General features: G+C 37.0%; 1 protein-coding gene across 7 annotated transcripts in view; it reads right to left on the reverse strand.

Moving 5' to 3' along the window:
* The window catches only part of rbms3 (RNA binding motif, single stranded interacting protein), a 296873-nt gene that overhangs the window by 23612 nt on the left and 256119 nt on the right, over positions 1–17142 (reverse strand). For all 7 annotated transcript variants that reach the window (XM_058047024.1, XM_058047023.1, XM_058047022.1 and 4 more), the window contains one exon: positions 16869–16919. In XM_058047024.1, the coding sequence (XP_057903007.1) occupies positions 16869–16919 (51 nt within the window). The remainder of the gene's footprint in view (positions 1–16868; positions 16920–17142) is intronic.

The following is a 17142-nucleotide window of genomic DNA, read 5'->3' on the forward strand; positions in this document are numbered from 1 at the left end:
TCCGTTATAGTGCAAAATATGAAATATTTCCCCAAGTGGGGAATCCTAGTTGTGTGGCCTGCACACTAACCACTCAACCACCGTGCAGTCTTTAAAAAAAATAAAATAAAAAAATTCAAAAATACAATTTGGAATACTGCATATTTCTATGTGGCACAAACATCCGTTATAGTGCAAAATATGAAATATTTCCCCAAGTGGGGAATCCTAGTTGTGTGGCCTGCACACTAACCACTCAACCACCGTGCAGTCTTTAAAAAAAATAAAATAAAAAAATTCAAAAATACAATTTGGAATACTGCATATTTCTATGTGGCACAAACATCCGTTATAGTGCAAAATATGAAATATTTCCCCAAGTGGGGAATCCTAGTTGTGTGGCCTGCACACTAACCACTCAACCACCGTGCAGTCTTTAAAAAAAATAAAATAAAAAAATTCAAAAATACAATTTGGAATACTGCATATTTCTATGTGGCACAAACATCCGTTATAGTGCAAAATATGAAATATTTCCCCAAGTGGGGAATCCTAGTTGTGTGGCCTGCACACTAACCACTCAACCACCGTGCAGTCTTTAAAAAAAATAAAATAAAAAAATTCAAAAATACAATTTGGAATACTGCATATTTCTATGTGGCACAAACATCCGTTATAGTGCAAAATATGAAATATTTCCCCAAGTGGGGAATCCTAGTTGTGTGGCCTGCACACTAACCACTCAACCACCGTGCAGTCTTTAAAAAAAATAAAATAAAAAAATTCAAAAATACAATTTGGAATACTGCATATTTCTATGTGGCACAAACATCCGTTATAGTGCAAAATATGAAATATTTCCCCAAGTGGGGAATCCTAGTTGTGTGGCCTGCACACTAACCACTCAACCACCGTGCAGTCTTAAAAAAAAATAAAATAAAAAAATTCAAAAATACAATTTGGAATACTGCATATTTCTATGTGGCACAAACATCTGTTATAGTGCAAAATATGAAATATTTCCCCAAGTGGGGAATCCTAGTTGTGTGGACTGCACACTAACCACTCAACCACCGTACAGTCTTTTAAAAAAAAAAAGAAAAAAATCCAAAAAAACAATTTGGAATACTGCATATTTCTATGTGGCACAAACATCCGTATAGTGCAAAATATAAAATATTGTCAGTCTTTAAAAAAAAAAAAAGGAAAAATCGCAAATGAGAATCCAAAGATACAATTCGGAATACTGCATATTTGTATGTGGCACAAACATCCGTATAGTGCAAAATATGAGGGGAATCCTAGTTGTGTTGACTGCACACTAACCACTCAACCATCATGCAGCCTAAGTCTGTCAGTCTTTAAATAAAAAAAGAAAAAAATCGCAAATGAGAATCCAAAGATACAATTTGGAATACTGCATATTTCTATGTGGCACAAACATCCGTATTGTGAAATTCTGGAAATTATAATCTGGGCTTATTTATTGGTTGCTGGACGGTTTCCACACAGAGAAGCAGGAACAGGAAATCGAACCCGGGTCTCCTAGCTGTGTGGCCTGCACACTAACCACTCAACATGACTTAATATGACTGTATATCTTAATATGTTCATTTATTCACTATTCATGTATGCATTTTTTAGTTGTTTTATGCATGTAAAACTACAAAAACTGGTTATTTGTGAAAAGCCAGCATTTCAAGAAATGCTCCAAATGTTTGACAGACGATATGAAAACAAAAACAAATTTACAGAGTGAAAGATGACATATTAAAGGCTATATTATGGTATATATGTATCTACATAACATTAGTGGTTTTTAACCAAAACAAAACTTCTTGTGTTCCAACTTAATGTCCAATTTTTCAAGTTTTTTGTCAAGTTTTTTCAGGTCACACTTTATGATTCATTATTGTATTATATGACTTCCTGACTGAGTCATTCTGTTTATTTTGTATAATACAGTAAACCTCGGATATATCGGATTCAATTGTTCCCACTGGTTTTGTCCGATATAAGCGAAATCCGTTATATGCGTATACCGGAAAATGTCCGTTTTACGCATATATCGGATTTATATCCGGTATATGCGTAAATCGGATTTTATCCGTTATAAAAAGGCACTTCCTTGACTATGTTTCCAATGTACCTGGACGCGCAGGCAACGCTGCAAACGCTGCAAATGACGTCGTATAGCGGCCTGTCACGATTCGGCGAATCGGAGCGCCACGATGCGGCCATCCGATATATGCGAGGGAAATTTAATGGAAATGCATTGGAACGGGACTGGAGATTTTGTCCGAAATAGGCGAAATCCGTTATAAAAAATCCGATATATGCAATGAATTTTTATTGGAAATGCATTACAGAAAAATTGGTTCTTTTTTATCTGTCCGTTGTGAGCGAATTTCCGATATATCCGAGTCCGATATATCCGAGGTTTACTGTACAAGGTCATGGTTGTCATTAATAACTGGTGGGAGGTAATGATTACATTGATTTACATCACAATTCTTTTGTCTTTTGTGACCTCTTGGATGATGAACTGATAGATTTTTGTGTAATTTAATGCAGAATAATTACCGAAACAATGACATAAACATAACATCGAACAATCCCTAAATGCACAAGGCTGGAATTTTTCCATAAACAAACAAACAGATGAGCCTACAAAACTGATGAATGTTGTCGTGGGGTCTTTTGTGACCTTTTGGATCATGAACTGACAGATGTTTGTGCCATTTAATGCAGAATAATTACCGAAACAATGACACAGACATAACATCGAACAATCCCTAAATGCACAAGGCTGGAATTTACAATAAACAAACAAACAGATGAGCCTACAAAACTAATGAATGTGTTTGTGGGGTCTTTTGTGACCTCTTGGATGATGAACTGATAGATTTTTGTGCCATTTAATGCAGAATAATTACCGAAACAATGACACAAACATAACATTGAACAATCCCTAAATGCACAAGGCTGGAATTTACAATAAACAAACAAACAGATGAGCCTACAAAACTAATGAATGTGTTTGTGGGGTCTTTTGTGACCTCTTGGATGATGAACTGATAGATTTTTGTGCCATTTAATGCAGAATAATTACCGAAACAATGACACAAACATAACATCCAACAATCCCTAAATTTTTATTGGAAATGCATTACAGAAAAATTGGTTCTTTTTTATCTGTCCGTTGTGAGCGAATTTCCGATATATCCGAGTCCGATATATCCGAGGTTTACTGTACAAGGTCATGGTTGTCATTAATAACTGGTGGGAGGTAATGATTACATTGATTTACATCACAATTCACTATTTCCCATTCATGTTGGGGGGCCTGTCCAATTGTGCGGACCCCAAATGGACTCATGTAGACTAAATTAAAGTGTTCTTCTAGGTTGCGAACACATAACACAAAATTGCTACTAATTAGATTCATGTTCCAACTAACGTTGCATTGATTATAAAAATTGCAGCATGAGACCATCTGCATTTAAAACCGTGTTAAATGTATAGAATATACAGTATATAGCAAAACGCCGTTCCCATAGGTATCCTCTGATTTTTTTTTATGATGACTTTGCTCTACTTTGATCAGTATCTAAAATGCCGAAGGGGCGCATAACCGGTAAAATTTTGATCTCCCATCAACCTCCATTGCTGCAGGTGAAAACATCCAACGTGATGCCTGTAGGGTATCTTACTCTATCATCGCTTCAAATGTTCACTGATGTATCGCGACCTGCTTCAGGTGATAATATCCTCACTCTTGGTGTTCGGTAGCCTGAGGCCACGTGGGGAATCTAACACTATAAACTATTATTTGGTCAGACCAACGAGAGAAGAAGTAAGGCTGGTACGCTGTCAGGACTTCAATAACATATATCGTTAACTTTGTGATGTCACAGAGGGGCGGACTTCCTTATATGGGTCATAGTTAAGAAGCACTATGGCCCGGAATAAATTAAAGCCCGGAATAAATTCAAACTGTTTTGGCAGGAAGCACAATTCCAAGGAAATACAACTGGAATAGGTGCAGATTCTGGAAAATCCAGAAGGTTTTCTATGCGGGTTATTGTGTTTCGCTGCTCTATAGGAGTTCGCGCATTTGGACGTAAGCCCTGAAGAAGTTTGGGATGGTTCAAAATGCTCAGTTTCAAAAGGCGTGGTAAAATTGTTCCTTTGTGATGTCACAGAAGGCACTTTGAGAAGGACTTTGGGTGTGTGGCCAATCACAAAAAAGTGGGCATGCCCGGAATAAATTAAAACCGTTTTGGCAGGAAGCACAAATCCAAGGAAATACAACTGGAATAGGTGCAGATTCTGGAAAACCCAGAAGGTTTTCTATGCGGGTTATTGTGTTTTGCTGCTCTATAGGAGTTTGCGCATTTGAACGTGAACCCTGAAAGAAGTTTGGGATGGCTCAAAACGCTCGGTTTCAAAAGGTGTGGTAAAAGTGTTCCTTTGTGATGTCACAGAGGGACGGACTTCCTTACATGGTTCATAGTTAAGAAGCACTTTGGGTGTGTGGCCAATCACAGAGGAGTAGGCATGCCCAGAATAAATTAAAACAGACCGTTTTGGCAGGTAGCACAAATCCAAGGAAAAACAGCTGGAATAGGTGCAGATTCTGGAAAACCTAGGTTTTCTGTGCGGGTTATTGTGTTTCGCTGCTCTATAGGAGTTTGTGCATTTGGACGTGAGCCCTGAAAGAAGGTGAAAGTTTCCATCCCTGAAAGAAGTTTGGGATGTCTCAAAACGCTCGGTTTCAAAAGGTGTGGTAAAAAAGTTCCTTTGTGATGTCACAGAGGGGTGGACTTCCTTATATGGTTCAAGAAGAAATTTGGGTGTGTGAAAAATCAGAGGAGTAGGCATGCCCAGAATAAATTAAAACAGACCATTTTGGCAGGTAGCTCAAATCCAAGGAAACACAAGTGGAATGGGTGCAGATTCTGGAAACCCTATGAAAACCTTCTATGTGGGTTATTGTGTGTCGCTGCTCTATAGGAGTCCACATATCAATACAATGGGTCAAATAATGAGCATAATGTCCTAAAATAACATGAACAATGTGAACGCTAGGCTGGATTTTGCCATAAACAAACAAACAGATGAGCCTACAAAACTGATGAATGTTGTCGTGGGGTCTTTTGTGACCTCTTGGATGATGAACTGATAGATTTTTGTGCCATTTAATGCAGAATAATTACCGAAACAATGACACAAACATAACATCGAACAATCCCTAAATGCACAAGGTTGGAATTTTTCCATAAACAAACAGATGAGCCTACAAAACTGATGAATGTTGTCGTGGGGTCTTTTGTGACCTTTTGGATCATGAACTGACAGATGTTCGTGCCATTTAATGCAGAATAATTACCGAAACAATGACACAAACATAACATCGAACAATCCCTAAATGCACAAGGCTGGAATTTTTCCATAAACAAACAAACAGATGAGCCTACAAAACTAATGAATGTTGTCGTGGGGTCTTTTGTGACCTCTTGGATGATGAACTGATAGATTTTTGTGCCATTTAATGCAGAATAATTACCGAAACAATGACACAAACATAACATCGAACAATCCCTAAATGCACAAGGTTGGAATTTTTCCATAAACAAACAAAGAGATGAGCTTACAAAACTGATGAATGTTGTCGTGGGGTCTTTTGTGACTTCTTGGCTGATGAACTGATAGATTTTTGTGCCATTTAATGCAGAATAATTACCAAAACAATGACACAAACAAAACACCGAACAATCCCTAAATGCACAAGGCTGGAATTTACCATAAACAAACAGATGAGCCTACAAAACTAGTGAATGTTATCGTGGGGTCTTTTGTGACCTCTTGGATGATGAACTGATAGATTTTTGTGCCATTTAATGCAGAATAATTACCGAAACAATGACACAAACATAACATCGAACAATCCCTAAATGCACAAGGCTGGAATTTTTCCATAAACAAACAAACAGATGAGCCTACAAAACTGATGAATGTTGTCGTGGGGTCTTTTGTGACCTTTTGGATCATGAACTGACAGATGTTCGTGCCATTTAATGCAGAATAATTACCGAAACAATGACACAAACATAACATCGAACAATCGCTAAATGCACAAGGCTGGAATTTTTCCATAAACAAACAAACAGATGAGCCTACAAAACTAATGAATGTTATTGTGGGGTCTTTTGTGACCTCTTGGATCATGAACTGATAGATTTTTGTGCCATTTAATGCAGAATAATTACCGAAACAATGACACAAACATAACATCCAACAATCCCTAAATGCACAAGGCTGGAATTTTTCCATAAACAAACAAACTAATGAATGTTGTCGTGGGGTCTTTTGTGACCTCTTGGATGATGAACCGATAGATTTTTGTGGCATATATTTGTACTTTTTTGGTACAACAAACAACTTGATATTAGTATGGTCTAGCATCGGTTTAGCAATGCAGAATAATTACCGAAACAACGAAATATCGAAAAATCCCTAAATGCACAATAATTTACGTCTTTTTTTGGGGGTGCAATCGGGTCGATAAGGACAACTCCTTTCAACACAGAGACATTCAAATCCTCAAGAATGTCCAACATGACCGAAGTTGTTCCCCCCGTGAGTCCTATACCCAAACAATGCGGCGCTTGTGTAGTCCCTCCACATGAAAGACCGTTCCTTGTTCCACTCACCGCATTCCTGCGTACATTTTCAACAGGAGTTTTTTTGCGGTTCATAATCCTTTCCAAATCAGACGCAGTCAACACTGTTAGAACTTCCTCATGTCCCCATGTAATGTTCAGGCGGTTGCTTTTAGTAGAACATCTGCTCATGATTGACAAGCCGAGATAGAAATCCAACAGTATAAGCTCTTGCCTACCTGGAGGGTTTATACTAACAAACTCACACGGCGGTATTGCTCAATAACGACACCAACATATGTTGGCTTTTTTTTTCCACCCCCCCCAGATCTGTGCAAAACCGTTTACCATTTTTTTTCTCGTGTTTTATTCAAGTCGTGTAAAACGACACTCATAACCACCTTTTGTTTGCAGACCGCGGACAGAAGATCCAGCCTCAGGCACCTTTTTTACTCATGAAAGGGACCCAGCATGAGGGAGTTATTTTTTATTTTTTTTTGTGACTATAATCCGCAGCATGAATCCCCCCCCCCCCCCCCCCCCCGAGAAAATAGAGCTCTTGATATGACAACTGCCAAATACCGACTGTAGACTAAGCATAATCATGCTTTTAGTGTGAGTACTTGTACATAGTACACCTATATATGCGTACATTGGGTGTACCAAAGTTCAGCCCGTGGCTGTTTTTTAATTGGCCCGTAGCGCATGCTAAATAGTTATTTAACAAGAACACTGGAAACAGCAAAAACAGCAGCAATTTTATAAGAATTTAGAAGTTGTAATGAGAAAAAGTTACAGATATTTTAAATAGATGTACAGATACAGATAGTGGTGTACCCGCTCATTCGTCGTCTTTAGGCTTTTTCGCTGATTATGGATTTTTTTTTTGATCCGCATACTGATTTTTGGCTTGATCCCTTCATATTCCGAATACCCTTCCTAACGAATAGTCCAGAACGCTAACCACTACACCATGGTGGGCTGGGTCATCCCTAGTTTTTATATGTATAAATACATATTTATACGTCTTTAGGATGGGTTTTTTTCACAATATTGGTATATCCAAAAGCTCTAATTCATGGTAATGGTTTTATTTAATTTGAACATGCGTCAGATTACAATTGAATGCATCCCATAATCAGTTCACAGTTCCACATGTCCAAAAGGAGTAGGAAGAAGCAAAGCTTATTAAATCCTACCCTTCCATCTGGTACTTTTACAATCGGTAACTGTTACATTTGTTCACTTCCTGCTTTCCTAATATAATTAAAGTTTTTTATTATTTTTTTAAATTTAAATTAAATTTTTATCCTATTTTAATTTTAATTTTAATTTTAATTTTAATTTTAATTTTAATTTTAATTTTAATTTTAATTTTAATTTTAATTTTAATTTTAATTTTAATTTTAATTTTAATTTTAATTTTAATTTTAATTTTAATTTTGCCTATAATAATTGAGATAAAATAAATTATAAAATAAATGATAAAATGGGGCGGCACGGTGGTCTAGGGGTTAGCGCGCAGACCTCACAGCTAGGAGACCAGGGTTCAATCCCACCCTTGGGCATCTCTGTGTGGAGTTTGCATGTTCTCCCCGTGCATGTGTGGGTTTTCTCCGGGTACTCCAGTTTCCTCCCACATTCCAAAAACATGCTAGGTTAATTGGCAACTCCAAATTGTCCATAGGTATGAATGTGAGTGTGAATGGTTGTTTGTCTATATGTGCCCTGTGATTGGCTGGCCACCAGTCCAGGGTGTACCCCGCCTTACGCCCAAAGACAGCTGGGATAGGCTCCAGCACCCCCCGCGACCCTCGTGAGGAAAAGCGGTAGAAAATGAATGATAAAATGTAAAAATCATATAAAAAATATTTGAAAAAATATTTGAAAAAATATTTTTTTTATTGAAATATGTTACTCCAGACGCAGTCTGACAACTTTCCGTTTGAGCGGGTACAAGATACCTCAATTGGATTGGGGAAAGGAAGATTCCACCCCTAGGAATCCCATTATATATTCATTCGGATTGGCACTTTTCTTTCGGAAAAAGGTTACATTCTTTCCGTTTGAGCAAATAACCCGACTGGAATTGGAATATTTGGGTCCATGTATATGCGGCTTATAACACTGTGGACCAGAATTTGATAGGTTGGTCCATCCTGTGTTAAAGTGTCGCCATTTTGTATCTCAGGAAGGATAGCACAATTGATGTTTCAGTAAAAAAAAAAAAATACTACCTTTAAACTTGCACGGCGCTAATTTGTTGCACAGTCTAGTCTTTTTTTTTTAAATGAGCTCTGAGTGTTTTGCTAATTTGCTGTGATTTAATGAGCTATTGGCAAGCTTGCTGTGTTCAGGGCCCGCTGCAGTGCATGCTAGCAGACGCGCGGGCCCATAAAGGGAGACAGCTTGGTAGCTATCGTGCACCGATGGCTTGTGATAGCCGGGGGTTCACGCCCACCAGCCGTTTGGTGTCAGCTGAGTCACCAGAAACATGATGGGGTAGTGGCCGTGGAGACAGATATGGCCACATTTGTAGCTGCTGGCATCAAACACCGAAGATGCACTGCGCATTGTCGCTCGCGGCTCCTGCCAACATATTGAAGAAGTCTCATGACATAATGCTGGAAGATGGACAGCAGACAGTCAACCATGCTGTGGTTGGGAACCAACATATGGTGACACATAAACACACAAACAAGAGCAGTTACATCATTGATGGCACTTTGTGTATTACCACATGGGAACAGAAAGTATTTGTAGTAGTGTGCAATACAAACGAGCGTATACTGTGCTGTGAAAAAGTGTTTCCTGATTTATTTTTGTCACACTTAAATGTTTCATATCATTAAACTAATTTAAATATTACTCAAAAACTCCCAGAATGAAAAGTAATTGAGATCTATCAGTCTGGAAAAAGCTAGAAAGCCATTAAGAAAGCTTTGGGACTCCAGCCAACCACAGCGAGAGTCATTATCCACAAATGGTGAAAACATGGAACAGTGGTGAACCTTCCCCGGAGTGGCGGCCAACCAAAATGACCTCAAGAATGCAGCAACCTCTCATCCAAGAGGTCACAAAAGACCCCACAACAACATCCAAAGCCTGCATGGTTCCAAGACCAAAACTAACAATTTTGCCAGAAAACATCTTGACAATTCTTTGGGAAAATACTCATTACGTTGCATTGCATTTCAGAAAAAGAACATCATACCAACAGTAAAATATGGTGGTGGTAGTGTGATGGTCTGGGGCTGTTTTGTTGCTTCAGGACCTGGAAGCCTTGCTGTGATAAATGGAACCATGAATTCTGCTGTCGACCAAAAACCCCCACAACATCATACCAACAGTAAAATATGGTGGTGGTAGTGTGATGGTCTGGGGCTGTTTTGTTGCTAGACTTGCTGTGATAAATGGACCCATGAATTCTACTGTCTACCAAAAAATCCCAGAACATCATAGCAACAGTAAAATATGGTGGTGGTAGTGGGATGGTCTGGGGCTGTTTTGCTTTTTCAGGATCTGGAAGACTTGAACCATGAATTCTGCTGTCTACCAAAAAATCCCAGAACATCATACCAACAGTAAAATATGGTGGTGGTAGTGTGATGGTCTGGGGCTGTTTTGTTGCTTCAGGACCTGGAAGACTTCCTGTGATAAATGGAACCATGAATTTTGCTGTCTACCAAAAAAATCCCAGAACATCATACCAACAGCAAAATATCGTGGTGGTAGTGTGATGGTCTGGGGCTGTTTTGTTGCTTCAGGACCTGGAAGACTTGCTGTGATAAATGGAACCATGGATTCTGCTGTCTACCAAAAAATCCCAGAATGTCATACCAACAGTAAAATATGGTGGTGGCAGTGTGATGGTGCGGGGCTTTTTTGCTTTTTCAGGATCTGGAAGACTTGAACCATGAATTCTGCTGTCTACCAAAAAATCCCAGAACATCATACCAACAGCAAAATATCGTGGTGGTAGTGTGATGGTCTGGGGCTGTTTTGCTGCTTCAGGTTCTGGAAGACTTGCTGTGATAAATGGAACCATGAATTTTGCTGTCTACCAAAAAATCCCAGAACATCATACCAACAATAAAATATTGTGGTGGTAGTGTGATGGTCTGGGGCTGTTTTGCTTTTTCAGGATCTGGAAGACTTGCTGTGATAAACGTAACCACAAATTCTGCTGTCTACCAAAAAATCCCAGAACATCATACCAACAGTAAAATGTGGTGGTGGTAGTGGTGGTTGTGTTGTCATTGACTAATACACTTTTTCCGCATCATTTTAGGTGTACTTAGTAACAAGGAAGAAAAATATAGCTGTTCTAAAATGGTGTTATGGTGTGTATGACCGGATGTAATTTGGCCTGTGGAAAACTGTCAGTTAAAATATTTTCTTGTGGGGAAAAAAAAAGTAATCATCAGAGGTGCTGTGGAGAACTCAAATTCTACCTGTGTGATCCATCTGTAGCACGATTGCTTCAAGTAGAGGTGCGAGGACATTGGCGGCTTGTTGAAATCCCAACCATTCAGAACACATTGAAAAGAGAAATGTGTCCCACTGTGGCTATATTTTTTTCGTTCAAAGTGTGAGTATGAATACGGTGGAGCTCACACCGAGGGAAGGAAAAATAGATTGTGGTTTTCATTCTGTAGGGGTGTCCGACCATGTAATGGTAATGGTAATGGTTGTATTTCATTTGAACATGCATCAGATTACAATTGAATGCATCCCATAATCAGTTCACAGTTCCACATGTCCAAAAGGAGTAGGAAGAAGCAAAGCTTATTAAATCCTACCCCTCCATCTGGTACTTTTACAATCAGTAACTGTTACATTTGTTCACTTCCTGCTTTCCTAATATAATTTAAGTTGTTTTTTTTTTGTTTTATGTTTTTGTTTCATTTTTAAATTTTTTTTATTAATCTTAATTTTTTTCATTTTTACGACTATTGTTATTTTTATTTATTTTTATTTGTACTCCGGTTTCCTCCCCATTCTAAAAACATGCTATGTTAATTGGTAATGGTTTTATTTCATTTGAACATGCATCAGATTACAATTGAATGCATCCCATAATCAGTTCACAGTTCCACATGTCCAAAAGGAGTAGGAAGAAGCAAAGCTTATTAAATCCTACCCCTCCATCTGGTACTTTTACAATCAGTAACTGTTACATTTGTTCACTTCCTGCTTTCCTAATATAATTTAAGTTGTTTTTTTTTTGTTTTATGTTTTTGTTTCATTTTTAAATTTTTTTTATTAATCTTAATTTTTTTCATTTTTACGACTATTGTTATTTTTATTTATTTTTATTTGTACTCCGGTTTCCTCCCCATTCTAAAAACATGCTATGTTAATTGGTAATGGTTTTATTTCATTTGAACATGCATCAGATTACAATTGAATGCATCCCATAATCAGTTCACAGTTCCACATGTCCAAAAAGGAGTAGGAAGAACTAAAGCTTATTAAATCCTACCCCTCCATCTGGTACTTTTACAATCAGTAACTGTTACATTTGTTCACTTCCTGCTTTCCTAATATAATTAATTTTTTTTTTATTATTTTTTAAATCTAATTTTTTTTTTTTTTACGACTATTGTTATTTTTATTTATTTTTATTTGTACTCCGGTTTCCTCCCACATTCCAAAAACATGCTATGTTAATTGGTAATGGTAATGGTTTTATTTCATTTGAACATGCATCAGATTACAATTGAATGCATCCCATAATCAGTTCACAGTTCCACATGTCCAAAAGGAGTAGGAAGAAGCAAAGCTTATTAAATCCTACCCCTCCATCTGGTACTTTTACAATCAGTAACTGTTACATTTGTTCACTTCCTGCTTTCCTAATATAATTTAAAAAATTTTTTAATTATTTTTTAAATCTAATTTTTATCATAAAAAAATTAAAATTAAAATTAAAATTAAAATTAAAATTAAAATTAAAATTAAAATTAAAATTAAAATTAAAATTAAAATTAAAATTAAAATTAAAATTAATTAGTTGAAAATCTGTGCTTTTGATGGGTATAAGATGTTAAACTAAAGCAGCTCTGAATGATCAGACCCAATGTTATCGTATCATATCCAAAACTCCAAATCTGGATGACATGTTTTCGGCTGAGCCAGCAGTATTGCCATAAAACAAAATGGCGCTGTGAAGGAAGGAGAGAGTAGGTGGATTGAGTTAAGACTGGAGGTCGCTTGCGTTAAAGACGGAGAGTGCAGGGCAGGAGCGGCTGGGAGAGTGTCGGCCTGTTTTGCTGACCTGCTGTGACCAGATGACATTTTCACTGTCCTACAGCAGGAGTGGGAGTGGGAGTGAGATGGATGGTCTGAGTGGTAAATGACGGCTGGGACTATCGCCTGCTGTGGATTATGAGACTGGTTGAAAGCACTTGTAGTTAGTGTGTGACTTATTAATACATTTATTTAACATAACCAACAATAGTCAACTCTAGCGAAGCATCAACACCCACATGAAGAGTCTTGAACCAGTCATGATGTGCTATATATATCACTATATTGACACTTACTATGGTACACATTATGTCATTGGATGCTCATATCACCTCGTACTTCGGTACGTGACTAAAATTTTAATTTTAATTTTAATTTTAATTTTAATTTTAATTTTAATTTTAATTTTAATTTTAATTTTAATTTTAATTTTAATTTTAATTTTAATTTTAATTTTAATTTTAATTTTAAACATTTGAACATGTATAAAATTACTATTGAGTGCATCCCATAATCACTTCACAGTTCCACATGTCCAAAAGGAGTAGGAAGAAGCAAAGCTTATAAAATCCTACCCCTCCATCTGGTACTTTTACAATCAGTAACTGTTACATTTGTTCACTTCCTGCTTTCCTAATATAATTTAAGTTTGTGTTTTTTTGTTTTTTTGTTTTTTTGTTTTTTTGTTTTTTTAATTTTTAATTTTTAATTTTTAATTTTAATTTAAGAAAACTTTAATTTTTTATGACAAAAATTTTAGTAAAAAAAACACATTTCAACTATATTAGGAAAGCAGGAAGTGAACAAATGTAACAGTTACTGATTGTAAAAGTACCAGATGGAGGGGTAGGATTTAATAAGCTTTGCTTCTTCCTACTCCTTTTGGACATGTGGAACTGTGAACTGATTATGTGATGCATTCAATTGTAATCTGATGCATGTTCAAATGAAATTAAACCATTACCATTACCATTACCATGGCTTAACAGTAACATCAACATTCTAAAATGAGTTGTTAATGGATACAATCCCACAAAGCACCATACATATACTGTATATAGTATGTATCCAAATCTCCATCACCATAGACCACAACAAACCTGCCAAGAAAGGGCTACCCACTAAAACCGGGAAATTGATCAGCCTTCCACTGTGCATAGCGTTTCTAAAATTTACCTAAATTGTTCGATTGTGCATAATTTGCAGGGATTGGTTGAACCAACTCTGGCGCAACATCGCAAAATTCCGATTATACATATGATTACAGACTACTTTGAATACAATGGCACCTCTGTTAGCGTATGCCCTGGTTAGCATGTTTTTTTGGTTAACATCAAAATTTTGGTTAAGACAAAACACATTTTTATAGTTTTATGGTTATGGTTTTACATGCATAACAAATTCAACAATGGGCATTTAAAGTTACTTTTTAGGTTAGTTCTTTAATTGGTCTCACTTTACAGTAAAGTACACAAAAATACTGTCATTACTGCGGAACGGTTAGGGTTTTGTGGGTTCATTCCTAATTAACTACTGTAATTTTGTATACTTTATTTAATTTAATAGTATTTTTGCCTTTCTCAAATGCTAGCACTTGCAACTTTTTTTTGGCTCCGTTTTAGGTTATTGAGGTTAGCAACACTATTAAATTTATTCTGTATGCCTGGAGTTATGTTCCTCCTCATTTTGTTAATAAAATGCTCTAATAAATTCCTATAAAATGCATTTTGGACACGTCATTATGTGTATTAAAGTTTTAAAATATGGTTCACTTGATTAAAAAAATATATTTGGTGCATTTCCTGACTTAATGAGCATTGGAAAATATGAGTCCCAGGTTGAGAACATCTGATTTAATGGCATGTTTTTCATATTTTTTTCTACAATGCCACGTTATTTTTTACAGTGCCAAAACTCAATATCTGTGATAGAAGTTATGAAGGAATCAAACGTTCTGCTATTAACGATTCCTGCTCTCATTTAATGAATGAACTAAGAGCAAAGGGAGAACAAAGTGCACTGGATGTGCTTTAGGGGGGACACAAAAGCCCCGGGCAAAGCCTCTGGCAGAAGGTTTTAAAACCTTTATGGAACAAACAAGAACACTTACGCTACTTGGATCAATGCTAAAGCTGAAAATACCCTCCCTACTTACTCCATTACCGGGGCTATTCTAGTATTACTGCTATTCTTGTAGTTGTAGTATTGCTAAGACTCGATATTTCCAGTCATGGGAATTTGAATGGGAGCTAAAAAATGTGGCCCGCAGGACACTAGTTTGAGGCCCCCGCCTTGATATGGTACACCCTGGACTGGTGGCCAGCCAATCAGACAACCATTCACACTCACATTCATATCCACACAGAGATGGCCGAGGGTGGAATTGAACTCGGGTCTCCTAGCTGTGAGGCCTGCGCGCTCACCACTCGACCGCCGTGCAGCCCTTCCCATATATTATTATTTTTAAATACAGTGAACCTCAGTTAGTGTCCGCCTTGGTTAACATATTTTTTGATTAACGTCAAAAATGTATGCCATAATTTCACCTTGGTTTGCATATATTTTGTATTATTGATACACTGCGTGGATCCAACTGTGTTCTTCATGCAATTTCTTTTAAATCGCAAAACATCCAAACAACGGCAACGGGAATGAAGTCAGCTCTGTCACCTGCCTATGATGTCATCAGCGGTTGACTCTCAAAAATGTAAACCATAAAATAATTTTGAACGTTTACTTGCACCAAAAATGTCTAAATGTATATAAATGACCAATCGTAGGACATAGGACAGGGGTCTCAAACACACGGCCCGCGGGCCAAATGTGGCCCGCAGGACACTAGTTTGAGGCCCCCGCCTTGATATGAAAGTTTAATTTTAGTGCGGCCCGCGCAAGTTTGATATGGATGCTGTATGGTATCATGTACCCAGAAAAAATTATTACGTTTGATTAATATTCATGTTAAAGGTTAAATAACTGTTAATAGTTATCCTCTCTATCCGTGTGGAAGTGGTAAGTTTTTGGCTATTTAAGTTTAAAGGAAATAACTTGAAGGCTACCGTTTAGGTCGCTAGCGCTCTAGTTTGCGAGTTAGCATGTGTCTCAAGACCCTGCAGTTGCGCAATATGTTGTAAATAAAAAAAAGAGTATAAATGTGACTATAGTCGTGTTTTGTCATGTCTACAGGGCTCTAATAATGCTTTGTTCATTTTAATCTGAAAAAAATAATTTGTCTACCCACCAACTATATGTGGTTTCTTAAGTTTTTATTATTTGCCGTTTTATTATTATTATATTTATTTATTACTGATTGATTGATTTTCTTTATTCTTGATTTGTTTATTTATTTTTCATCTTATTTTGTGCAGAAAAATAAAAATTAAGATATTTGAGAACAGTGGAATGTTTTATCAGAGCTTTTCTTGTAGAAAATCAGAACCAAAGCAATGAAAAAGTTTGTATATTTTTCTGTTTTTAATAAATGCATTTTGTTTTTTTGGAAAACCTGATGTGGCCCAGTCTCACCCAGACCCTAGCTCCAGTGGCCCCCCAAATAAATTGAGTTTGAGACCCCTGTTTTACAGGATAAAGTCCTGACTAAGAACCAGGAAATACGACCATATTGGTCCAGTACTCGGGTCTCTGCACTGGTTACCTATCACTTAGAGAATAGACTCTAAAACAGTTTTTATGCCAAAGTATGTTAGAGCCACATACACCATCTCAGTTTCGGTTTCATGCTGCCAAAGTCTGGAAAAGTCTTCCAGAAGATGCGCAACAATCGTCAACATGTTCAAATCCAAGCCAAAAAGTCTGTTCATATGACAACTGAAATATTTTTACCCTTCTTTTCTGAAAGTCACGTTCAATGACCTTGTGTAAGAATAACCTAGCGTCCAGTGTTAGCAAGGAAAGGCAACCACTTTGGACGGAAAACTCAAGAAAACGAGTAGTTTGTCATGGTTTACTTACTGTAGGTTGCATAACATATTGTTGATGAGGCATCCATGATGTACTCTGGACCTGGTGGACAAAAAAAACAAACAAAAAAAAAATTGTAAAATCATGACAAAAAATTCCTCCAAATCCAATATCCGTCAATAGCATCGCATTGGAATACCAAAAAGACTGAACTTGACTTAAATGACGGAAACAAAGTACCTAAGGATCTGACACAGCGACATAGTTAAGACTCCGCAGAAATAGATAAGCAAATGAGCTTTTAGATTTGCTTGAGAAAAGAATT

This window comes from Doryrhamphus excisus, chromosome 14, assembly GCF_030265055.1.
Source record: "Doryrhamphus excisus isolate RoL2022-K1 chromosome 14, RoL_Dexc_1.0, whole genome shotgun sequence".
Classification (NCBI taxonomy): Eukaryota; Metazoa; Chordata; class Actinopteri; order Syngnathiformes; family Syngnathidae; genus Doryrhamphus; species Doryrhamphus excisus.